General features: G+C 39.4%; 1 protein-coding gene across 4 annotated transcripts in view; it reads left to right on the top strand.

Annotated features, from left to right (window-relative positions):
• Window positions 1–25,257, top strand: part of GOLM1 (golgi membrane protein 1) — a 35,008-nt gene extending 9,751 nt beyond the window's left edge. For 2 of the 4 annotated variants that reach the window (XM_034072656.1, XM_034072655.1), the window contains exons 4-9: window positions 7,000–7,054; window positions 8,099–8,201; window positions 14,214–14,352; window positions 19,241–19,370; window positions 20,559–20,837; window positions 22,849–25,257. In XM_034072656.1, coding sequence (XP_033928547.1) covers window positions 7,000–7,054; window positions 8,099–8,201; window positions 14,214–14,352; window positions 19,241–19,370; window positions 20,559–20,837; window positions 22,849–22,985 — 843 coding nt within the window. In that variant the 3' untranslated portion in view covers window positions 22,986–25,257. The remainder of the gene's footprint in view (window positions 1–6,999; window positions 7,055–8,098; window positions 8,202–14,213; window positions 14,353–19,240; window positions 19,371–20,558; window positions 20,838–22,848) is intronic. The other 2 variants (XR_004550533.1, XM_034072657.1) reach the window with 2 other exon arrangements.
• The last annotated feature ends 1,560 nt before the right edge of the window (window positions 25,258–26,817 follow it).

Here is a 26,817-nt window from a genome sequence, read left to right as displayed (position 1 = left end):
TGAATTGCTTGTAGAAAAATTATGCAGCCATGTTGGTGAGACTGTTACCATAGGGGCAAATGATAAGGCAAAAGTTACAGAAAAAAGTTACAAGGCATCTTAGAAAAGCTGGATTAGTTGGGGGGGCCACTGGTGAAGTTTTGCATTGCTGGGAAAGCCACACAGAGAAGAAAGAGGAGGGGGACCAAAGCTGTGCAGGGTTTCTCTGCAGGAATCCACAGTGTAGGTTCCAGACTGGACAAGAGTCAGCTGAGGAGAGCTGTTGTGGGCATATCTAGGATGATGAATTGTGCGGAAAGTGCTCATGGCAGGGAGAGGCAAGGAACGGTTGTTCTCCATCCACTGTTGGGCTTCAAATGCAGTCAGCAAGTTGTAGTTCAGACTGAGCAGAAGTGCTCTTTACACAATGGTGAAGCTGCAAATGTGTGACGTCCATAATGCCCAGTTGCAGTGGGTCTGTGTGGGTTAAAAAGTGACTGGTTAACCTTGGACAAACATCTGTGCCACTGCCCAATAGAAAGGTGTTCAATTCTGGCTCCAGATGTTCCTCAGCCAGAAATAGCTGCTGTTTGGCAAATACTGTAGCTGCCTTGGTATTTATTTGGCATCCAGGGTGCTGGGCAAGGTGGGTTTTGGGGTCAATAGCTCTCAAATTCTCCTAAGTGCTTTTTCCTCCATCATCCTAAACCACAATTGTTCATTAATGGAGTAGTCTATGAAGCTTGCTGTTGAAACCCCAGGAGCTGATGCTATAGGAAGCATTAGGTACAAGGGGTGGGGTGGACTCATTTCCTGTCTTCAGCTTCTTGTGATTGGAGAAGAGCATGTCTCAGGAGCCTCAAGTGATAGGATGAGTATGTGTGTGCCTGTGCACCACTTTATGGCAAATTCAAACTTTGCTTTGTTGCTCTTGAAACACATGAGCAAGTATCCTGCACAGTAGTAGTTTGTTTTCCAACACTGTGATTAAAGAGTAGGGAGAGTTGTTTTACTGGGAACCTGTGTATTTGTCAAAAGATGCCTTGTCAAAAGATGCCATTAGCCAAGTTGGCATGGATTCCCCCCCCCCACTTAGCAATGCTGGTGATGTGGTGACAGGGAAGAGAGGGAAAACTTAGCTCTTTGTGCTAAGGATCCTGATCTGAAGAATCTGTCCAGGATCAGAGGTTATTCTACAGAGGGATGTAGGATATAAGAAATGACTATTTCTGAGTCCTTTTTTTGTGCGGGTATCTATATTGGTATGTAAGTGTGTGTTGTATGTTAACATGTGCATACCCCCTTGTATACACACATGAGCACACATATATTTTTTTTCGGCTTCACGAATTTCAGTGGAATCCAGGATTCCTGAGAGTCAAGTGATGAATTCATCATTTCTAGTTACTGGAAACTTGTTGCTTAAACTGAACTTTGAACATGGAGATTGGTAGCAGATATTTACCTAGTCAGGGAGAATGAATACAAATCCAAATCACAAGTCTCTCAACTTTCCTTAAAAATAATACAAACTGTTTAACTAACTAGACAGATCTTTGAGTGATAAACATGATTTTGTTTAGTTCTAGATGTTCTTAAAGAAAAATGAAAATGCTTTCAGCTGATGTGTAAGAATGAATGGTCTGTCTTGAAAACCCATCTGTTTCAGGATAAAAATACAGTTCTGCTGATTATAGAAAAAAACTATACCGGAGCAACCATTTTGAGTTAAGTTTGCCTTCTTTTCTGGTAGAGCTGTCTCTGCTACTTAAAAGGATGAGGACACAGAAGGCAGGAGGAAATCAGAGTCTGAAGTACACTATGGGCTCACCATTCACTGATGCAATGTAATCCTGGGAAATTGCTGTTGTAATTATTATTCTGTTAAGTCTGAGTACATATGAAACACTTCAGTCACCAATTTGCTTTTTAAAAATCTGCTTGAATTTTTAAGGACTAATACAGGTTCAGCAAATGGCTTGTGGAAATCCATAAAGAGATAGACTGAAGAGATCAAGAGAGCTTACATGAACTCTTAGTCACAACAGATAAGTAATGAGGAGTGCAAAGGGCTGTTTGTAGTCTGTAAGTGATTTTCTAAAGAACAATATTCTGTATGTTTGTTATTCAGGACTCGTAGTTTCTGGGATGTGCACAACCATGATAGTCATTCTGTGAGAGTGTAATAGGAGAACAGTATGTGTCATCTCTCTTGTTTTTAACAGCTAGAGTATACTTTTGTAATTTTCTTTGGTTTTATGTAATTCTTCCCCAGCCCACATCTTGTTTTGCTGAGGAGAGGGGCTAAGCTTTGTACATTATATGTGAAGCACGTCACTGTCCTGTTGCTCAGTGTCTTTTAACACTGGCCACAGCTGCTCTCAGATCCCCTCCCTCTGGGAAAATTTAAATTCCCAGCACATCTTCTGAAACAAAATACCTATCAGTATGCAGAGAGTTGGCTCCACTCAGAAGAGATGACAGTGGCTGGGATGGAGAGAGAATAGAAAGCCTGCTGTGAAAAGGAGAAGGTGCTTATGTGTTTTGTTTTATTTTATAAATTGATGTTGCATCTTCTAGTTTTCAAAAAGCTTTAAGGAAAAGCGAGTACTGCCTTGTCCCCTGTTCTACTTGCCATAGCATGATGTTACTAAATTAACAAGGGAGATCAGCCTGCTTACTTGTAACTGCTTAGAAACTGGTTTAGAATACTACCTCTGTTTAAAATACATTTTCACATGGTAAAGAAAAAAAATGGATGACCTGGGTCTAGCTGAACTGTAGGCATCCTAAGTGTGGAATTCAGAGTATGTGTAGTTTAAGAATTAAATACTGGCACATTTCTACCCCTTTTATAGCAAAATGAATGGACAAAAAGGAAAGCAGAAGGTACATTATGTGTACCTGTACAGATTTCTATCAAGATTCTCACATAACAGGGTTCTGTTCTGTTTACACTGCTTATTATTTGAGTTTTAATGAAATACAACAATGACATGGAAGTCCTGTAGCTGTACAGGTCTTATTTTCCCCAGTCGGCCTGCTGTTGCCCTGCACTTGTAATTTCTTACTCATATGTGTCAAACTCCTCTTTCTTCTGCTGAGAGTGTAAAAAATTGTTAGCTTTACTGTTTTGATGGTTTCTGCAGTTTTGAGAGCTGTCTTTCACCACATCATGGTGCATGGTCCCTCAGCATGGAAAAAGAGTCTAGATTGCTTTTAGCAGAGGGTGTGATAGAGTCAAGATAGTGTCCCTCATCTTTGCCAGGGTCACTCTTTAGGAAGAGAGTTGGTTGGGTTTTTGGGAGGTTTGGTTGGTTTTGTTGGTTAATTTTCCCCCCGTCTCTTCCCCCTTTGTTGAGGGTGAGGAAAAGTCTGTAATTTCTGAATGGAATTCAGTTCAGTGAGAAGTACTTTTAAATTAACAATGCCTCCTCCATTTTGGGCTTGAAATTTGTTTTGGCCATGCTTCAGTTGGCACACGTTCACTGTGACTGTGCAGTACATAGGCCAACCTAAAAGAGAAATATTTCCTTTGAGATCTTATTTATGAACTTTTTCCCCAGGTACTAGTTTGTAGTTAGCCATTAATCTCATGTCCTAGAATGAAAAAGCTTTTTTGTGGCTGTTACAAATGGTTTCTTTACTCCTGAACATTATTTCAAATTGGTGAAGAAGAGCACAAAGAAAGCAGTTGATGATGTGTGTTACTAGGCAGGTGTGTGTGTGTGGAGGTGTACTTGCAAAAATAGAGAAGTGGGGTGGAGATCCCCAGATATAATTAAGAAATAAACAACAGATAATCAAAATGTGGCTTGTGCTGTGTGGCCAGAATGGTGATGGAGGGCAGGAGCGTGCAAAGCAGAGCAGCTCCTTTTCTTTGTAGTAAGGACTTAGGTCAGTTTGAGTTAAATAGTTAATCATTAAATAGGTGCCCTTTTTCTCCCTGATTAATTATAAATGCTTGTTTCTGCTGTTTTCTGGATGTATCGATCTTATCTCTCAGCTTGCTTTGTTCCTACTTGGTTTTGTTCTTACCAGCTGATTTACTGGTCCTGCTATGTTTGTGAATGCATACCCCTTTTTCTTAGGTTTTAGTTCTGAAGCCAGTGTTTACTCTCATCAAGTTCTTTGTCATTTTATTCCTTTTTCCCGTTCCAATATATACAGCACGGACAGTCATTGTTAGAAAGCACAAACATGAACTCAATGTGCTTGGGTTAGCTGATTTTTGAGAGTGGCAAATGCTGAAGGTTGCCATTATTGAATAATGGCCCCAAGAAATGTTTTAAGGACACTACTGTGTAAGGCATTAATCAGATTAAATTCATGTATATAGTTCAGAGTATGTGTGTGTGTGTGTGTGTGTGTTCAAAACATATGCTTCAAAGTAATGTCCTCACAAGTACTTCTGCACCTATGTTTTGGGTTTTGTTTAAACAATAACTTTAATTTTTGTTTCTCAAGTGGAGTATGACTTACATACACAAGGTCTGTAAAGAGCAAGAACAATATATCCGGTGGCTGTCATTTAAAAAAATTTATAGCCAGCTGGAGCAAGATTTTTCCATCACTGTTGGTGGCAGTGTGGCTTTATTTTTTGTTTCTGGAGATCTGCTGTCTGCAGCATTGACTCCAGACAGGAAACTGAATTTTCCTCTGTGATGATCAGAAGGATTTCTCTGCAAGACCGGTTTGCAAATAAAATAAGTTGGCTCTGTGTTACAGAGTTGCTTTGTCACAGAAGGTAACATTTTGATTGAGTGATAACAGTGCTGGATTCTCACTTCTAGGTATCATAGGTGTTGTCTTGTGGGCTGAATGAGGTTTAATATGCCAGTTTCTTCCTAGAACTGTGTTTTGGCATGTGTTTGCTAGTGCTTCCCAGCAGGTTTCTTATTGGTGTGCATAAAACCCAAAGAAAAATAATGTCTGCCAAATTCACAGCCATGAGGTGAAGATTAGTTGACTCTTGGATGGCAGGAGGAGGCATGGAAAGCCTGACATTATGGATACAGTTGGATTGGAAACTGACAGTTGGAGCATTACTCTGTAAATTATGAAGCAGTATTTCAGGTTTAACAGCTAACAAGATTTTTAAACAGGACTTTTTTCCTGGACTCCTACCCACAGACTCAGGGAGGTGGGTGTGGCATTGCCATGGGAAAGTGCTATATGTAACTCATACAGGCCAAAGCACGCTTTTTCCGTTTTCTTCCTGTTGTGATATAAGGAACCTTTTTCATATGGCACATAATTTTATTCAGTTCAGCTAATTGTAGTTATTATTGCCCTAATGTACAAAACATTCAATACTTGTCTGTTTTACTACCAAATAAGTGGTCCTGGTATTTTGGAGTCTTGTATTAGGAGGGGAGCAATCAACCAGCCAACCAAAACCAAGGCAGAACAAGTTGCAGGAACGTAAGATTGTCACATCACACTGATTTTTCTGGTCCATTGACAGTTTGTTAATGGCTAATGCTGGAAACCCTAAAGGTGTGATAATCATGGAACAACTTGATTAATCGTTGCTCATGCATTAGCAAAACTTGTCATTTCCACTGAAACATTAATTTCATTTCCCCGATAAACCAGTGAAAACAAATAAGAATACTGTTTGTACCTGTCCTAGGAGAAAGGAGAGGGAGAGGTATTAAACAATCCTAAGTATATGGTGTTACTCATGTTGTTATTACTGGTTTTTTTTTGTAACACAGTAACAAGGCCTTTGTTCTTGAGGTTTCACAGTGGTATTCATTGACCAGCTGTATCTATAGAGTGGCACGGGAATATTTTTTTCCTAGGGTTGAAAAAGATTGCCTGTTCATCAGTACGTGAATCACTTCCTCCAAACCGAGACTCTTTAAAGGGTCAATGAAAGACAAATCTAGCCCTCTCTTATGTGCTATCTCACTCTGATTGATTGAATGTTTAGCTTTTTCTAATCAACTGGCACTTATTACTGTAGTCTTGGTGAAAAAAGGCACTGACAGCATTTCAGGGTGTTTCAGAGTGACTTGGGCAGGCAGAATGGATGCAATTACTTCTTTGCATTAAAGTGGTGTGGACATATGTACACACATCAGTACCTGAGCGGAAGCTGGGGGTTGGATATATCCTGATCTGGGACCCCTGCAGAACACTGGGTTTTCCTGGGAGGGAGATAATGAGGAAACTGGCAGTGAAGTGCAGGAAAGTGCTCCTAAGACTGGAATGGTTTGTTTCTGAACAATCACCTCTTTGTAGTCTTAAGCAGACTCTTGTGCACCAGACTTTATGAATGTTAAATATGAATCTGAGTTATCCTGACCTCTGGCTCACAGGAATTATTTTTATTTAGGCCTGCCTTAATTCTGTCAATATTCGGGTGTTTTGTTGCATGTGTATGGGTTGGTAAAAGGGGCTTAGTGAAAGACTGGTCCAAATATTCGTATGTCGACTGCAGCTTCAGAATAAGAAAGCAAAGTGAGGGAATGAAAGGTCACTCCAGCACTTTGTCATCAAAGAGAGAGAGGAAAAGTGGTATAATGCAAGGGCTTCATGTTGCTTTTGTAGAGTTCTTTTATGCTGAATGATTAATGCTTTCATAGCTCATTCTTACATGCCTTAATGCAGGTGTATTGATTCCCTGGTGAGAAGGTTGTTGATGGCAAGCTGTGCTATGCTGTATTCTTCCTTCAAGGATAAATACAGTAAATCTGACTGTGATTTGCAAGTATGAGATTAAACCAGAATAAAGCAGCAAGCAATTTTAGGGCTGGACTCTTTAAATTCCTCCTGTTTTTAAAGTGGAGTGATATCTCTCCCCTCGTATTTACTGGGAAATCTGGGTAAAAATGAGTGTTCATAGTCTAGTAAACCTTTAGAGCAGCTAGAAGGTTTTGTGTTTGGCTGTAACCCAGCATTTCACAAATAAAAGATCTTGTTAAAAGTGCTTTGGTTGATGTTGTTTATAATACTAATGGTAATGCAGGTCCTTTGCAATTAAAACTGTCGTTTCTGTTTCATTCCTTCCAGGCAGTGCTGATGAGTAACATCACAGTAAATGACCGATTGATCCAAAGCCTACGAGGTATATACATAATACCCGTTTATATCGTTTTTGTATGCTTTTTTTAGCCCCCTGTTTTTAAGACTTGCATTTTATTTTTTCTTCTGAAAATCCTGCCTTTCTTCAAGTCATGAGGATGGTGCTGGAGCTGTGGTGACTTAGATCCTGCATCTGTATAGCTCCAGTTCAGTGAAGTGTCAGATTAATCTATCTCGGTTAGTAGAAGGATTTGTCCATGCAGTACTTGTTGTAGGACTCCTGACCCATATGATACAGAATAATAAGGAGTAAAACTAGCCTCTGTGTGCATTGTTGATATATTTATTCTTCATGCTACTTTTTGCAGCATATTTTTACGTTCCTCCCTGAGGTGTTTGGGTTGTGCATTTTAGCACAAGGGTAATTCACAAACTCCTATATTAAATAAGAGAAAATCGGTCTAATTAATTTCTCTTCATGTTGGTGCTCCAAAATTATTGTTTGCAATTTATTCCTCAGGAAGTCCAGGGAATGATCCTAAGTTCTAGGAGCAGGTAAATGTGACATGGTGCATTCTTCAGGTGTTCTCACACAGAGCTTTCTATCAGAAAGAAAACTGTAAATCATAGATTCCATTGTTTTTGAGAAACATAACTGTAAATTGTGTATTATTCAGGGAAACACTGGAAGCTTGTCTTTATTGTAAGCTAATAAACACGAATGCCATTTCATACTATGTTCTGATTAGTATTTCATAGACCTAAAGATTTCCTGGGCTGAAATCTATCAAAGCAAGTGTTTGTAAACAAATCATAGTATTCCTTATGAAGAAATGTATGTCAGAAATCTTTGTTGCACCATTTTTGTTACTATGTTAGGCTGAAAGGCTCTTCTTACTCAATCTTGTGTATCTGTGATTAATAAATTTAATAAGTATCTGTGTATTTGTACACAAAATGTAGTGAGCATTATGGATGGAGTTACTGTGCTTACTGTTGGTCTGGTTTTTGATACTTCTATTGTAATATATGTAGGTATATATGTGTGTATGTATTTAAATGTATATTTTAATCCTGTTTTGGTCAGAACACTTGAAAGAGTTACAGACAGAATATGGAAAGCTACAGCTGAATGTTTATTGGTTTCAGAAGAACCAGACTAACCTTCAGAGGAAGTTCTCATACGACCTGTGAGTATGTTCTTTATAAAAGTGGCTTCTGGAGTTGTAGGTGACTTGTGATAGCACTGTTAGTAAATGTACATTTTTAATGAGCAAGTAATATATGACACATGTTGTAAAATTGCTCACAGTTGATCTTGGAGAAAAGCATTGACCTTGCAATGCTTGGCTTCTCGATATCCAAACGCTTCTCCCACATTTCTTGATGTTCCTTCCATTGCAGGAGAAAGGTAGCAATATTCTCATTTAAGAGTGGGGTGAGGAAATTGGAACACAAAGATGCTGAATTCTGAAGAAGTTTAAGAACTAAGGTATGGGGGTACCTGATGAGAAGCTGTATCTCATTATGCTGCCAGAAGTTCGGGAGAATTTCTAGTTCAGTTATGGTCAGGGCCATGTATTCTGCATTTCAGTTCATACTGGGTAATCTTTTTTATTAGAGATTTCCCATTGAATTATAAGGCATGGATAACTGAACAGAAATTCTTATCAGTTTTCTTATCAGTTGTTACCATAAATACACATTTCTAGGAATTTCTCCTGTGTTCTTTCTGTCAGTAATGTTCCTGTTCCCTCCACCTGTCTTCACATCCTATTATATCTTCCTTCTGATGCACAGATACAAAAAAACCCCCAGAATTTGTTGTTTGCATGTTCATAATTATTTTCCATCAAGAATATAATTTCTGTAGTGACGTGTTTTTCCAGCAGCTGTTGATTAGCCAAATTTAATAGGAATTACAACTAAGAGTTTAACTTGGCCATCAAAGAATTTGAAGTCTGCAGGCCAAACTTGAAATACCTTTTTTCTTTTCTTCCTTCCCCCTCTTCTCCCTGCTCCGTACTAGAATTAAGGATTGGTATTAGTGGTTTTGGGATACTTACGAGTTACCAGTTATTAGATGGTTGTGTACTTCCCCACCATTGTTATTCATTTAATAAAGGTGACCCAGATGTATTGTCTTAGTGGGGTTTTGTTTGTTGTGTACCGCAGTTCAGCACTATCTCTTTGCTGTTTAGTTAAATGACAGGGCTGGGACTCCTGGAGCTCTGTTCATAGTTCTTTGCTAGTTAGAGTCTCTGTTTGCCAGCATCTTCCTTGTAAGGCTGAGATAAGCACGAATAAATGGATCTGCAGCCACATATACATGCTGTATAGTTGCTCTCTCCATGAGAGGTACATCCTTGAAGCATTGGATTGATACTTGCAAGGAAGTGATACAAGGCAAATGTAGTCAGTCTGGTTTCTGAAAACTTATGTCCATGTCTGGTGAAATGTTTTCATGTATAGCTCTATTGATGGAATCATTAGGAGAGCTTCCCTGCTTGTGGGAGTGTACTGTACAGAATTTAGCAGAATTTAATTTAGCAGAATTTCATTTAGCAGAAGAAGGTTGGATTCTGAGCATACAGCTCTAGGATCAAGGCTGGCTCAATGTGGAAAGCTAACCAAGTTACAGTGATGAAGATGAGTTTGCTTGTGTCAGGGTAGATGTAGAGACAGGCGTGATAATTCAGCCATGTACTCGGCTGGCTGGTCTGCCTCCAGTCTGCCTTCAGTTGGTCCTGAGGCAGGTGCACTGTTCCCTGCAGTCTTTTCATAGGAGTCCATAAAAGCAATTATCTCAGTCAAGGGACTATGCTTTCTTCACTAGCTTTGCTGAATAACTCTGAAGTGCTCATTTTCTCTTTCTGGATTTTTTTTGTAGCAATGCAATTGAAGAAAACAAACTTTACACTCAAATTTTCATGGAATGATTATACCTTGGGCATCCTGCAGCATTCACAAAATTTTAGCAGGAACATATAATTATCTTTTTTAAATGTTGTTTGTTGTGTACTTTTAGGGGGGATGCTGGAACATTAATATTTCACTGTTGTAGTAAGTTACATTACTATGCACTGTGTTCTGTTATAGAAATAGACATCTGATTGTACTTGGTTACGTACAGTCCTCTGGTGCCTCTAAATGCTTAGTTAATAGTGGCATTTTAATTGCTTACAAACAACCTTTTCCCAATGTGATTATGGGCCTAGAAAAACAAGTATTAGACTCAAAATGTTACTTTTAAGTTGTCTTACTTCTTCCCCTGAGTATTAGGAGTAAATTAACGTATTGTCTGTTTGTCTTCAGTAAACGTTGGCAGGAGGGGGCATTAGACCTTATTTTCTGTTATACCAGTATTTCTTCCTTTGATTTCGGGTTGTACGGGTGCAGGTTTTGCACCTTAAGTATCATGTACACTTTGCCCAGTAGACAAAAGAAGAGGTGGTATTGTGGTATATGGTGGTATAATCACTTTTTTTATACAGTTGGATATTGTACTGTAGAAAACAGTGATAAAATTGGTTGTGCGTGTGGAATGCGTAATAATACAATTTTTAACTTGGAAGGGTCAAAATAATTTTTTTTTCTCATATCTGAGTCTTGAAGTTTCATCTTAGCTTTTTGTCTGTTTGGTTTTGAGCAGGTTTAGTGGTCTCCATACAGAAGTTGCCAGGAGTTTTGTGAGCTTACTGGTTTTGTGTGCAAAAAAGAGTGCACTCTCTTCAGCAGACAGCATACTGAGATACCCTTGGTAGACAGTGCGCAGTGCTCTCTGCTCACAGCAGAGCTTGTTCAGCGCAGACTGGCTGGCAGCACTGACCCTTCTCTCCTGCAGCAGCCAGAGAGAAATGGAAGCCTCTGGGCTAATCTCCATTCCTGGCAGTTTTCAGGTCCAGGTTGGACAGAGTCTTGGGTGACCTGGTCTAGTGTGACGTGTCCTTGCCCAGGACAGGGGGTTGGAACTCGATGATCTTAAGGTCCTTTCCAGCTCTACCCATTCTATGATTGTATGATTCTATGATCTTCTGATGATATTTCAGTGTTCAGATGCATTTTGATTCCGAGGAGCTTTGTTTGTTACATAGTCACTTCTTTGGAAAAATTTGCAACACACAAAAAGTGTGGTAGTTACTTTGGTGTTTGCAGAGCTGACAAATGGAAGAATGTGATAGCACAAGTAATTCTTTTCTGGCAGGGGTGAAAGGAGCTGATCTTATATGCTCCTGGAGGATTGTGCTCTGTTTCCACGATGCGGGCAGCAAATCCAGCAGCCCTGGAGGGGAGAGGCTTCACACGTGTTCCTGTGCATGCAGAGCACGCCTGTACATGGTCAGGTATGCAGGTTAACACAGACACATGCAGCACATGAGCACGAACAGCACCAGTAGAGTCACCCTGCTCTGAGGAGGGGTTTGCTAGTGCAAACCATGCTCATGTACATACATACTGGCTGGCACCAGCCCCTGCACCATCCAGACATCATACTCCCATCCTGATCTAACTCCAGTTGCTGCCCTCACACCTTCCTACATTCACACACACACTAAACAGGGAAGAATTAAAAAGGCATTTAATAAAAAGTGGGACAGCCTGTCCTGGTCAGGTGCAGGGCAAGGCCAGCCAAGTACACCGACCAGCAATGTGTTTATGTGCAATTAATGTTTATCGCCTTCTCTCTCTTTTTGTGTGTTTGTTACTGTCAGAGATCCATCATCTTCCCTGCTTATGGTCCAATAATATGTCTTGTGTGATCCTATCATGTTCTGCCCTTGCATCCATTATGTGTCCCCTAGTCTGGGCAGGAAATGCTTTGATCCTGTTGACTCATCTTGATGGGTTTTATACTGATACAGCAGCTGAGGCTGACTGGAGTCAGCCCTGGGGCTGTGGGATGGTCTGGACAGGATGTCTGAGTCCATATCTTAGGCTCCCCGCTGCCCTTATGCCTCTGTGCTCTTTTAGGCTCTTGGAAATGGGCCTTGGTTGGGCTGATGGTTGCTGTGATGGGCCTGAGAGCAGCTGGGGGGAGTATTGACTAACCTCCTTTGTGTGTGCGCAGGTGAGCTGTTTATCACAGAAATCAACTCTAGAGAGAAAATATGTCAAAGAGTCTGAATTTAAAGTGCTGGTTTTGCAATTTGAACTGCGTCATTGGTAGGATGAATTGGAGAAACTAGTGCTGTTCTTGTGCTTCAGAAGTTGTTGTATGCATGGGTAGAGCTTTCCAGTCTCCAGAAATCCCTTTTACAAGCCTTCACAGATAATAAATTTAAAAGGGTTAGGATTTGCCACAGATGTTAAATGATCTTTATTTTCATGTGCATTGTGGGATGAAAAGGCATTTGTGAGAGGCTGCACTCTCCAACTTCAGGTTGTCTGTATACTGCAGCTTTCTCAAGCTTGCAGACTGAGGTGCAGGTATTCTGATGTTCTTTTATTTCCTAGAAATTAGTGAACATGTGCTTAAGACCAGCCTATGTTGTTTTATTGTCTCTGATGTTCATTGACTTAGGAAGCATTACTTATTTTGATTACTCCATTATTAGCATTATCAAAATAAGACTTTAGAATAATGTCTAGTCAAAAAGAAGTGGTAATAAAGGTAATTAATTTGCCAGTTCATAGCATGCCTGTCTGTAGTTTTCTTCCTTTCTGGATGTGAAGTACAGAACAGATTGTTTGCTTTTAAAAAGCAGGGTGGAGAAGGATGAAAGTGCATTAAGAAAGAATGACTTGCTGTTGTAGAGGACACATGGTCTGAGAATTCCTCTGGATTAGGCAGTAGCTTATTTGCAACATGAGAAATGGAACATGCCCATCTGAACCAACTGCTGCTACAACAGAGGTACTAACACTGCCAGAACCAGGCTCAGAAGATACTCATCTCCGTTCTCGCTTAGTGAAGGGGAGGTAAAATTTGCAGTATGTTGCACAAGGGATGCCAAGAAAGGTTTTGTATGCAGAACGATGTATTTGCAGAGTCTGTAACTGATGGCATACGTAGAACTCAAAGTTGTCTCAGAGGGGAAAAAAATGAGAAAGGAAGAAAAGTTTAAAAACCACAACAAACTCCTCTGCCACGGTTAGTGAAACAGCAGAGTCTTCAGCCAAGCCTCTTCCTTGGGCACACTTTCCAGAGCAGTGAGTGCTGACAGCAGTGGTTTTTCAGCACATTTTGTCCTACACTTTTCATCTCCACTCAAACACACTATTGCTTGTTACTGTTCACAGTGGGATCAAAAGCATACTTGGGGTCCGATGAGGACTGGTTTCTAAGCCTTCTGCATATCTGTTATGGTTTAATGCTTACCTGCTTTGTTACTTCATTGGGTTTTGTTCTTCTGCTAATATAAACAGAAAGTTACAAACAGGTTATGAAGAGAGTAGAGGAGAAGGGGTGATTTTTTTCCTAATGGCAGCCATTTACCCTGAAAAACCCAGCTTGACCTGGGGTTTGCACAGGCACAAAGGGGAAAACACTGCCCTGGCAGATTCAAGAAAAACCCTTCTGCAACAGCGTAGGGATCACCTAGAGGTTATGGAGCTGTAAGGGAAAGGCAGACTGCAGAACTACAAACAGAAGACCTCTGGGGTCACACAGGTTAAGGCACTAATGGCATTGTGTAACTATTGAAAGTATGTAAAAGATATACAATACTTGCATCTTTAGGAAATGCTTTTGGAACTACAGGTGAACTCTGTTTCTGTAATGTATGCTTTGTTAAGTCTTCCAGCACTGCACTTCAGTGAAATACTGAGAAAGGGTGCTCTCTTAGTGGTGGCTTACATCAGTGTTTTATTTCAGCCAGTACCTTGCTGTTTCCCCTTCCTAGCTAAACTCCAAATACTCATTTCTGTTGCTTAGAAATGCTTCAAGGACGAAAATTGATCTTGACTTACTGAAATTGACAGGTTAGTGGAAGACAAGAAAATTCATGTAGCTTGTTGAGCTGGTCTAACCAAAGCAGTTTAAATAAATTTTTTTCAGTAGATCTTTGCCATCTTCACATGTTTGCCTCTAGGACTTAGATTAACAGCCCATTTCTTACTTCTGACTTCTCAAATATAAGCACAGATAATAGACTAAAAAAGTAATTAAATAATAATAAAAAAGATTATTTAAAAAAAATATTTTGACATTTTAGAAGAGTGTGAATGAAAGTTGACAACTGCTACCTTTTTGTTTTCTCCAGGTCACAATGCATCAACCAGATGAAAGAATTAAAAGAACAATGTGAAGAAAGGATAGATGAGCTTACAAAAAAGGTCACTGATGCTCCACAAATCGAAGAAAACAAAGACTTATCAGAAGATTTGAAAAAAAATAGCCAGGTATGGTTGGGTAATTTCTTAATAATATTTTTGTTTGCAATTCCTGGGCAGTTTTCCACTATCTTCAACTAACCTTAGCCCTTCTCAGTAAGTTCTGCACTGCTTTCCTTCACATTTGTTGGATATTTGTGATTGATGAGAAATTGAGTGATTGCAAGGACAGAACAGGCAAAAGGTTCTGCAGGAGACTTCAAATCTTTATCTCTGAGAAGGGCAGAGTTTGAGAGGTGATGTTAAAGGAGTGGTGTGGAGCCTCTTAAAGAATATTTACACTGCTGAGCTTTGGATCACAGCTCCCTTGACTTTATAAAGGACTTAGTTGCTTTGTATGTTGAAGACGTGTGTTAAAAATTAGGATTAATTTTTAACACTTCAGAGTAGCAACAACCTGTGAGTAAGATACTGGAGTCCGAAGGTCTTTGAGGTGAATTGGCTATAAATTGTCACAGGAATCGTAATGTCAGCCTTTACTGTGGGAACAAGGGGAAGATCAAATGCCTTAGGTATTTGCTTTTGGATATTCTGAGTCAAAGAACCATGTGACGTGAGAAGGCTCATTAGGGTAGGGCAGGCTTGCCACATAGAGTGACTACATGCCAGCTGACTCTTTCTTCCTGGAGTGGTCAGGGGAAATCCTGAGAAAAGGAAATTTCCGATCATGCTGTTGCCTTGGCATGTGAATTATTGATGCTTCTTCAGTGAAGGATAGGACTTGATTGGCTATAGAATCATAGAATAGTTAGGGTTGGAAAGGACCTTAAGATCATCTAGTTCCAATCCCCCTGCCATGGGCAGGGGCACTTTCTAGTAGGTGAGGTTCTTCAAAGCCCTGTCCAGCCTGGCCTTGAACACTGCCAGGGATGGGGCATTCACAACTTTTCTGAGCAGCCTGTGCCAGTGGCTCACCACCCTCCTAATGTCTAATCTGAATCTCCCCTCTCTCAGTTTAAAGCCATTCCCCCTTGTCCTGTCACAACAGGCCCTTGTAAAAGTCCTTCTCCAGGTTTTTTTTTGCCCCTTTGGTACTGGAAGGCTGCCCTAAGTTCCCCTTGGAGCTTTCTCTTCTCCAGGCTGAACAAGCCCAACTCTCTCAGCCTTGTCTCCTTAGGAGAGGTGCTTCAGCCCTCTGATCATCTTCATGGCCTCCTCTGAAAGTCACTTGAGCAGGTCCATGTCCCTCTTGTGTTGGGGGCCTCAGATCTGAACACAGCACTGCAGGTGGAGTCTCATGAGAGCAGAGTAGAGGGGCAGGATCACCTCCTTTGACCTGCTGGTCATGCTCCTTTTGATGCAGCCCAGGATACGGTTGGCTTTCTGGGCTGTGAGTGCACACTGAAGCCAGGTCATGCTCATTTTCTCATCAACCAACAGCCCCAAGTCCTTCTCCTCAGGGGCTGCTCTCAATCCATTTGCTGCCCAACCTGTAGCTGTCCCTGGGATTGCCCTGATCCAGGTGTAAGACCTTGCACTTGTCCATGTTGAATTTCACGAGGTTGGCACTGGTCCACCTCCCTAACTCCTCTCACTTTTCCCCATGCTATGTGCATTGCCATAGAGGCATTTCAGTTGGGCCCCTGATGAAGCTGGCTTACTTACTGGCTGGAGTGATGGGTATTCCTTTATGCAGCTCTGCAGGTGCTCCCTTGCTAACCTGTGATCCCTCTCCAGGCTCTAGGCATCTCCTGTTGGCACTAGAATCAAACTGGTAGGAGTAGAATGAATTGAGGTTCCCTTCCCCCAGCAACTTTAGTTTAAAGCCACCTCCAGCAGCCTGGCAAGTCTGTGACTGAAGACACTCTCCCCTTTCTCCAAAGGTGGACCCCATCAGCACCCACTAGAGCATGTTTCTCAAAGTGAGTTCCATGGTCTGAGTAGCCAAACCCCTGGTTATGGCACCAGTGACCATTTGTTGATTCCCCACATTGATACACACGGCCCTGGACACATGCAGTGAAGCTCCTGGGTTGGAAAGCAGCTAATTTATTTCTGTGTACCGAAGCAGCCCTTCCTTCAGTACTGTGAGTGCTAGTCACAAAGCTTACTTGTTTGCAGTGGGGCCTTTCCCCCATACCTCGGTGGGCAACTCTTACTGCAAAATATGGTGGGGGTTTAGTTGTATATACCCATTTCTCTTTGGCTAGGAAAAGGCTACTAGAAGAAAACATATGATGACTTCAGAGGTGGAAAGGGTAATGCAACAATGATTGAAGCTGGGTTTTGCAAATAGCTGGAAATGGGTGGGGGAAAATGGCTGCAACATCTGTCCAGAGAACCCTAGGTGCTCAGGTAATGGTTCCAGTGTGTGTCCAGTCCCGTATGTAAAATGGGGGGAGAAAAAACTGCTGAAGCTTAATCCTGGAAACCTACATTGTGTGAGAGCTGCAAGACTGATGAAGCATTAGAGACAGGAAATGCTAGACTAAAAAAAGGTGAAAGCTCTTGTTTGTCAGTAATTTTTATCACGCTTCAAATAAGTAAATAAAAAGTAATAATAGTAATACTGAATATATGGTAGTAAGTAAACAAAAAGCCTATTTTGAGAGGACTTAATGTCCATGTGTAAAATGCTATTTCAAAAGGGGATGTGGGGAAGACCACAGTAGAGAGGTGGCCAACTTTTGTGGCTTGCAGCAGACTTTCATTACAATTATTTGTACCAGATTTTTTTTTGTTTTGTGGTTTTGTTTATTTTTTACCATTTCCAGTTTGGAGGGGAAATCATCCCTGAAGGAACCTGAGGAGTGTGGCTGCAGCCTCTCTGCAGGAGAACTTCAATCTCCTGCAACAAGTCCCGTAGCTGAAGGTAGTCTATTCAAAGCAGGCAGTGGTTTCAGGTGGGGCAAGTTATTTGTTCTCCTTTTAATCTATAGATGGGATGGTCCCAGATGACATAACCACTAATATAGCAACAGCCTAATGGGATTCTGTCTGCCTGTTTCCTAGGATCTGTGACTGTGTTTCTTACGTCAAGCTGTGCCTTTCTCAGTTGTTTGTTTGCCCAAGGATTGCACTTTTTTGCTTGTACAAAAGCTACTTAATGTTAGTGCAAGGTGACCCTGATGAAATCTCTGTACTTTTTTAGCTATTGTTAGTAGCTGGAATAATTCCTGTTTGTAAGATGTATGTGCTTATGTAATGGAAAGGTTTAGTTAAAATAAAACAAAGAAAATGGGAGTCTTGGTTAATAAATACACAGCTTTTCTTACAGCTCTGCATTTTAAAGAATGATGTATACTTCTCAGCTGAAGAATACAGAACATGTTCCAATTATTTTTTATTCATTTACTTCAACTGAAAAAATTTTAAGCATATATCCTTTTAAGTTACCATCATTGAAATCTACTGAGCTAGAAATTTAAGTTAAGGGCTTTTGCATGTATAATTAAGAGGTATATTCTTGCTATTAAGTGCAGGCTCAGTATTTTTACAGAATTTATGCCCTGCATAAAATGAAAAATTATGTGATGTTCAGTTTCTGATGATTTCTACTATAGTGATTGATGTCGAGAGGTTCAACTATTTATAAAACAGAAGCATTTTTAAATACAACATTTTTGTTTTCATGATTGAAGGAAGATGGAGTTCTTCTGAATATCCTTACTGCCATAACCAGATACTCTGTGGTGATACTTGCTGCTCACGCTTTTATAAGAGTTAATGCTAGATTATTTGTTGTTGACATTGGACTACAAAGTGTTGACACAACAAGTTCTACCTGGCTTTAAGCTTAGACATTTTCGAAACAGCCAAGTAATATCCTATAAATTGTCTGCAGCTTTAGCTTTCATAGCTATTTAACCACTTCTTTCCACAGACATATTTCTGAATGACTGTGTGAACAACCTAGTGTTCTATTAACCTACTTACAAAAATGGGTAACTACAGTATTACCAACAACCATAACAGAACTAAACTTTAACTGTATTACTTTCTCCACCATAAGGTTTCCTATTTGTTTGTACAGTATCAGGTACAAAAAAGGTTTATTTATGTCTCTAATGTCTGTGAGCTTGTTCTTTCTCTACATCTTTTTGGGGTTTTTCTTAAACAAAATCCTAGGGAAAAAAAAAAAGCAATCCTTAGAACAGTTTCAGAACAAGTTGTTTGTCTGCACTGAAGCTGGGACAGTGCCACACAGCTCCAGGTACATTTCATGCTCAGTGTTGGTGTGACTGACTTGACATAGCTCTCAGCCAATTAAATGCCAACACAAGTAAAACAGAATTTTAATGGCTATATTGGAGTATCTTCAAGGTGATGTACATCATAGCCTTTAATCTTTAAATAGGTCAGATGCTGAGAGCAATCTAGTACCAGTATTGAATACATTCTAAGTAAGTTCCATCACATTAAACAGATACTGTTGTCTAGTTGATTAAGTTTTTCTTAATCCTACATTCAACATAGCTTTACTCCAGTTCTGTAAAGGCTTGCTTAACTGAAGTCTCGTTATGCTGAAACTGAGTTTACCTGTTCCTGTAGATCACTAACAGCAGTTAATGCCATCTGGTTTTTTTTCCTCTGCTGACCTTGACATGGTAGCAGGGCAACAGTAGAGAAATGTGCGCTGTTACCATTCTGTGACCCTTGGAGTATAACAGGTAGTGCTCCTTGTGAAACACTAACCAAGAACAATAACCTTATAATTATCTGCAATTAGATTAAAGAAGGTGTGTTAAATTCTCACCATATGTTGTGCTGTTACATAGAAACATCACTGCATGTTCAAATGTACTTCCATCTCCAACAAAAACTTCAGTCCAAGTATTTCTCAGTGTGCTAGGATTTTTTTTTTCTACTGAGTCCTTATGTAGCTTCCACTTCTCTTTCCAAATAGTTAGGAACAGCTATATATACCAATGCTTATCTGTCCATATTCATGCTATAGGCCAGTATTCAACTGCCAACCTTGGAGCAAACTGAGTTCAAGCAGGCTGACTTGGAACAGCAGAAACCCAATGAAGATGTACCTAAAGCAGTACCTACGGTAAAAAATATAGATCCACTGGAGGCTAAAGGTGAGATGGAAATCACAATCTGACAATCAGTTGGTTAAGAACATTTGTAATTTAATTGGACATTTAAAAAACATTTTTGTACACAAGATTAAGATAAAAAACCAACACCAGCAGACTGAGCTTTAAGCAATTTTCCAGCTGTGGAGAGGTATAATACTTGTTCTAGCATTTTTATTACTAACATTTCTATGGTTCAGTTTTGTTTAATTGACATGTTGCATGTAAAGGAAAATACAGATATTTACAACTCTGAAGTCATACTCATTTAATATGCAGAAATTGCTGTTGGAAGCAATGATTTTCAATCACATTTAAATGACCTGCTTTCTTAGTAAGTTTGACACATCTAGCCTACTACTCCTCCCTATGGAATAGCTGAAAGTTAGGCTTTAAAAAAACCACACCTCCATGCTTCCCCTGGGTTGTCAATGAGCAAAATGCAAGTAAGGAAAATGATACACAGGAAATCAGGTTAGTTAACCTAATGTTGCTTGTGGTAGTAAACTTGCAGAAACTTATTAATTTGAATAGACGTACTCTCATGTGTCAGTCTTGCACAGTACTGTGTGTGATAGAAATTCAGTTTCCTATTTAATTATTCTTATATGCTATCTTAAATTACAATTGGGGGAGCATGCAACTTCCATTTTAGACACTATAGCAATTGAAGACAACATCTATACACAGTTTCTTTAGGCAAGGTTTTTTTTTCCTTGTTAAAATACAGATACACAGGGAAAAAAAGAATAGTCATGTCTGCTAAAAGTAACAGCCCCTCTGCACTTCCCCCTTTAAAAATTAGAGCAGCCTTGATTTATTTGCAAATCTGCCCATGTGACTGCTTTGTCTTAAGCTACTTTTGAACACCAAATTGGTTTTACTGTTGGTAAGTGAATGTGACAGGAACCTCACACTTACATAGCACACTGCAATTTTTATTTAAAGTGCTTGTTTCACCTGCCCAATTTATTAACTGCACATATAAAAATTTTAAGTAGGTAGAAGTATGAAACTGTTGACAACAAACAATGGCTCATCCTTTACCTGATGTGGTTGGAAGATATCTTTCAGAGGAAGAATAAGAATGGACTGAGAAAGATGAAGCAGTATTTATTAAAGATTTTTAACTTGTGCCACCACTGAAAGGCATTAGATATTTTAACTCAGAATCATTTTTATTGTTTACAGAAAGAATAAATGGCCTAGCTGACAGCAGAAAACAGGAGCCTAAGGCAGAAGAGGAGAAGCTCTCTAGTCAAGTGAAAGACCTGAAGGATCCACCCAAGGCTGCCACTGGTCATGAAGAGATGCTGCCTCAGTCAGAGAAGAAGCTGAATCCTGAAGATGAAAAACAAGTAGCTGGGCAAGATGTGTTACAGCTGGCTGCAGAGCAGGCTGCCAGTGAAGAAGCTGAGAGGGAGCAGCTCCTGAATTATGATAAGCAGGACTTGTCCCCCATAAAGGCTGGTATGTAGCATGCCACATATTGTTAAGCAGTAAAGACATGAAAGTGTGGAATAGGGCACAATTTCTGCAACAGTGGTGGCAGCTGGTCAGACTTAGTATAAGGTTCCTTAAAGGTTAATATGAGATGTCAAAGGTTAGCCTCCAGCAGTATTCTACAGTCTGTGTGTAAAGATGGAAGCTTCTGTTTGTATAACATGGAGCTAACCAAGATGCATTCTTCTGCATCACTATAGTAGTCTTCCTGTCTATCTTCATTAGCTGTACAAGGCATTTGGGGAAATCAGTCCCAAAACTGTTTGGTATTGAGGCTTCGTAAGAATGATGCATTTGAGAAAGATGAGATATTAACCATCCAAAAGCATTGATGGAGAAGAGAGACACTATGTAATAATGTTTTGCATATAGTCTTGTTATAGTGTTGTATAAATGCTGGCTATCCCTATTTCAAAATAAGCTAGCATGCATACAACTCTATCTAAGGCTTCAGGTATCTACAGTTTATTGTTGTGAGTTTGCAAACTGGAGATCAAATATTGCAAAAGTGCCAGTTTCTGGCATCTGCCATATATGACCCTGAACCATGTGTCTCTATAGCAGAGTACTGATGTTCCTAAAGCTGACCAGGATCTGGACATCTCTCTGTCTTAAGGAACTTGGTCTCAGGTGGACCCAGTAGCCCAGAGTAATGAAGAGGAAGACTTACAGCAGTCAGAGCAGGAACTGATGTCCACAAAAAATGCTGCTTGTGCTTTTCTAGTAAACATATTCATAGAAACACAAGTAATGATGTTAATGCTATTGATAAGTTGGCAGGGATAAATAACCTTATCTGCATTGTTAAAGCAGTATTTTTCCAACTGCTCCGAAAAGATGCTGGCCAGCGCAAGCTGTTCTGTCCCCAAAAGAGATGTGAATAGAAGTTACGTAAACTGCTTCCATTTTAACAGAAAAAGATACCAGAAAGGTTAAAAAAAACCCATCTGATAATTGGTGCAAGAAAAAGCTCCGCCATGTAGCCTGTGAAATGTCAGCATGAGCTAGGAAGACTAGCAGGATGTTCCTCAACCTTGATTATTAACAAAAATGCCACAGTTTACTGCATAGTTTCCCTGTAGACAAAGATATAAAAAGATTTCTGCTACATTCTCTGAACATCCTTTCTCTTCCAATAAAATCTTCTTTTAAAAGTTTGAGACCTTTAGGTCTGTACCTGTAAACAACTATTTGATATGGTTGTCTGAACATGGACAACTTAAGGCTAAAATTTTTTTAAGCCTGTTTCTTACTAATTAGAGGGCTTGGCTTAAGAACATTCAGAACCAGACTCCTGTCCCTCTTTCTAGGGTATGGAGGGTTTTTTTGTCTGGTTAACTGCAAAATAAGAGTAGTAGTTTGGCAATCAGAAATAATTTTTCAATTTACTTCTGGGTTCCTTATATAAATAATTCTTAAGATAGTCAATAAAAGTTACTTGAGATGAATTAATGACAGACGGAAGCAAATAGTTATGTAAAACCACTTTGTGTCAAGTTAGCACATCATTACTCTTTTTTTTTATGCCATAATCACATCTTTCTACTTGGTGGACAAACTAAAGGAAGGCAGAAAACTGAGACAAGTTTTAGCAGTGGCAGCAATACATTTCAAAGCAATACCACAGTCAAGTTCTCAGCATTGGCTTCATGTTTTACTTTTACTTAGGCTGTCCCTTAATATATTCTGAAATTGTTTAATGCTTTTGCTTTCTGACCACCTGAGTGCTGGCTGAGAATTATTACACCTCCTACATCCCAAAAGATTGTCTTTTTTCCTAGTTCTTTAGACAGGGTTTACAGGAAAAGCTGCTCTGAAATTTAACAGTTTAAAAGGAAAAATAATCTAAAAACCTATTGTAAACAGCCATTCAGTCAGCAGCAAAGCAAATTCTCTGGAAATTTATTACAGTAACTGTCTCTTGTGCAGATGACTTTATAGCACAGCATAAACCTAATTGATTTTAATATTTTTCCAGACAAACAGGAACAAGAAGCACTGAAACAAGATAGGGAAGTTGATTACAACTTACATGAGAATGAAGCTGAATCAGAAATGGACAAGCAAGCAGCACTTTCAGGGATTGAAAATGTTAAAAAAGAAAAAAAAATTTAACCCAAGTACATGCTGAAAAATTTGAGACAATATTTTGAACATTATCCTGTAGCAGATATAGGTAGCTATTTTCTGTTTCTTCTTTGAACTTTCCCTCATGTTGATAATGTGACCTACTTTCTGTCTTAGCATCACTAAGTTACTGTTTAACATGCATTGGGAAGGGACTGTATCTGCACTTTTACTGTACAGTACTTAACAGTCCCTTCAGAATTTCTCCTGCTGTGTTCTAGATTGTTTTTCACATGAAGAACTATCAATTCTACCTCTCAAAGAGATTTATGTACCTTTTTTTTTTTCCTAATTAGTTCAAACCCCTGAAGATACAAGGAACCACTTATCTGAGCATACTGAAGAACGACAGGCTGTGAACACAGGAAGTTCATGATGTAGCTTAAGTCACTTCTTCATATAAATGCAGCAAGGATGAGAGCAAAGTGATCTGAGAATGTTTTGATTATGTTCTCAAGGCTTCAGTAAGAGCCTAAATGAAGTAGTATTTTCTTGTGAAGTTTTAGTACTGTTTCAGTGGTAAAAAAAAAAATAAAAATCTTAAATCTCTGGAGGCTTGTTTAAAAGCAGCCTGATCTCTACAATAACTCTTTCCTTCCTACTGATTATAGATTTAAAACCAGCTAGCAGTAAGTGTAGTAAACAGTATCTGTGCATTGGTGGTAGATGAGAGTCCTCTGCCAAAGACAGATCTTTCCCCTGAGCAGTGCAGTAGAGAAATTTCAGCCTAGTTTTCAAGGGAGGTTAAGAGCAGATGTAACTTGACATAACACGGGAAGAACGAAAAATGACCCATGCTGCTGTCTACCACTGTTGTGCCTGTTCTGGCACATTTTACTGAAATGTGGGAAGACTTCAAAAGCATGATCGCAATCCTCGGATACTTTGCAGTATGATATATTTTCGTGGGCCTCTGAAGAGAAATTACTGGTTTACGCTGTAACCAGCTGAAGCACCTACAAGAACCTGGTTGTGTTCTTAGCTTTTAGGTTAAGGAAAGAAGGACTTGGACAATAGTGTCCTCTCATTAAGAGAGAAGCCAGGGAGAAAACTGGTTTAGACCTCTGTTCACAAGATGTGTACCACAGTATGGTTCAGTTTCCACTAACTTGCACAAGTTTATAGAGAGTAAAAATTCCATCTCTTGAACTTTTCATGACAGAAGCTGTCTGAAATGATGTGCTACAACTACCCTTTACTCCAACCAGCTACTATCTTCTGCTAAAAAGCAAAAATCAAATGCTTGCCTTGCAGAACAGCAATCATCTCACCTGTTCAGTGACTAATACTCTCTGATAGACAAAGGTAAACTAGACTATGCATTTACAAGACACCTCAATGTTTCCCACAGGTGGAGCTGCAGTTCTGTGAAGTCCTATGTTATGTATAGTGTATCTTATTGCTAATATTCTGTAGCCTTTGTCATTTCTGTAACTTGTTGAATGTAAACTGGAAACTAGTTGATTTGTGGTAACCTACAAATACGTTCTGCTACCTGCAGTGCGTAGCCAGCTCTTTGGAAGTTCTCAAGCCTGGCACCTGTGTTCAGAGCAATCTTAGTGAATATGAACCAACCACTGTCAAGGCAGTGTGGGAGCTTCCTAACCAGTAATTCAAAAATACAGTAAAGCCCCACAGCTGGCTCTTGGCTTTCTCTCAATGAACTTAATTGTGTAACTGTTTTTGTGGGGTGTCATTCCTTAGTGTAATAGTTTACAACTCCTGTACCTTACTTAAGCTGCCTAAATATGCATGTGGAAGGTCGGTTCATTTGTATATGAAGAATTTAAGTTGTCACAGATGAAATGCAGAGCTAAAGTCAAATGGTGCCTATTAAGCCTAAATATGTAAACAGTTCACTGATAGTCTTGCTACATGTAACTTGGATTCTTGTAAGAAAAGAACTTCCATTACTGAATTCTTTGTTGCTCGTTTTTTCACTACTTAAGTCATACTTCATGGTTCAAGTGCCAATGTAGCAGGGAAAACAACCTTGTAATCTGCAGAGAAAAGGAGGTATGTCTGCTACATACAATTTTAAATTAAAGGAGTTTTAGTTGAACAGAACAATAGATTCACTTGGAACTGAGGTTTACACAACGTTTCTTATCATTGAACATTTTAGTTGCCTAAGGCAGGGAAAGATCTTTGCTGTAATCATCTCGGGGTTAAATAACACTAGTCTTTGCTGTTTTAAAAAAACCTTCATTTTAGATAAGCATTTTAAAATAAAAATAGTCTTCGCTGCTGTGTACTCACCTTATTCTGTACAGTTCATGAAAAGTTTTTTTGATGTTCATGAAAATTAGGTGTCATTTTTTCCTTAGTTTTGTAAATTATGTGGAACTTGATTTCTCTTCTACTTTCTGCTTCCTTCCTTTGGAGAAATACTAAAGGCTACCCCTGAGCTGCTGTCATGTAGATCAAGATTTTTAAGACAGTTAAGACTGGTGATGGTTCACTGAAAGGCAGTAAAATGATGAAGTCTCAGTGTCTACACTACAGCCAGTTTGCCAGCTTTACAGCCACATTTTCCATGATTTTGATTACTTTCACAGCAATACAGAAGTACATTAATCATAAGCAAACATCTAAAATGGTATACAACCTCATCTGCAGAGAAATCAGGAAAAACATGTTCAGGGCAGTACTGCTGCTTATTTCAATTTCAAGCTGCCAGTCGCTGGCAGGCAAGCAGGTGTTATGCTTCTGAGTACCTTCACTGCTTTCCAGCTCTAGCTCAGCAATGCTGCTGCTTAGATGATGGAGCTGAAATAGTATCACTCCACAGTACAACTGTATGTTAGGAAAAAAGAACAAATGTCTTGCATTGTCAAGAAGTTAAAAAGAAGGAGTAATTTTGCACCAAAATGAAGAATTGCCCTGTCCAAAACAGTCAGACCAGCAGGATTTCCTTGTATGGCCCAGATAAGACTGGGTAGTACGGTTTATCAAAGAGCAAGTTAGCTTTTAAAAGTTTTTATTTTTTTCCTCTTGTAGCAGAAGGCTGCTTGGTGCAAAACCTTGCCTTTATTATTTCACACAGAAGAATGACCTGTTCTAGGAAGGAAAGGGTAGGTTTGGGGGTCTTCTTGTTTGGGATTTCTGCCTATACCAATCATTATAGAAGGTAGTAGGGATCCAGCAGCAGCACTGCAGTCAGAGCAAGAAAATGAAGGTCATGCAAGAGCTGACTGAGCAATGGAACAAATCAGCAATTCATCTTTCACAATAACAAAGTAACAAAAGGATTAAAAAAAAAAATCAAATGAAATCGCAGAGTAGTAAAAATACAGTCCTCATGTCTTGTGTTCCTATGTTGCTAGTGACTATCACAGTGTTCAGCTATGCAAATTCATCAGTACCATTACAATTAAAAACAAAGGAACAAACTGCAACTAGGAGTGACTTACTCCATTTCTCACTGTCTTCAAGGACAACTTCTACATTTGAGACAATATACCTCCTGCACAGTTTAATCCAGTAAAACAAAAAACACTGAATTCAGCACAGTACGAGCTAAATTATTAGGTTTTGTCTGCTCTTAATTTCTATAAAGTTTGTTTTAGCTTAAAGGACTTTGCAAGAAAAGAACCCAGTCTTCCTACTGGCAAAGTAAGACAATTTGATGCAATTTAGCAAAAATAATGAAACCTCACAATCTCTCCAAGTGGTTTAGTTCAAAGCAGATTTTCAGTAGCTCTGCTGTTCCTATTAGACATGAGGCTCTGCTGCATTATTTTTACTCTGTCCCAAATGTTACTAAAATTCCTAAACAACCACTTTGTCAGTGCTTATTAAAAAATTAAAAAGAATAAAT

The sequence above is a fragment of the Melopsittacus undulatus genome, chromosome Z, assembly GCF_012275295.1.
Source record: "Melopsittacus undulatus isolate bMelUnd1 chromosome Z, bMelUnd1.mat.Z, whole genome shotgun sequence".
NCBI lineage: Eukaryota > Metazoa > Chordata > Aves > Psittaciformes > Psittaculidae > Melopsittacus > Melopsittacus undulatus.
This window is presented reverse-complemented; position numbering and strand designations above follow the sequence as displayed.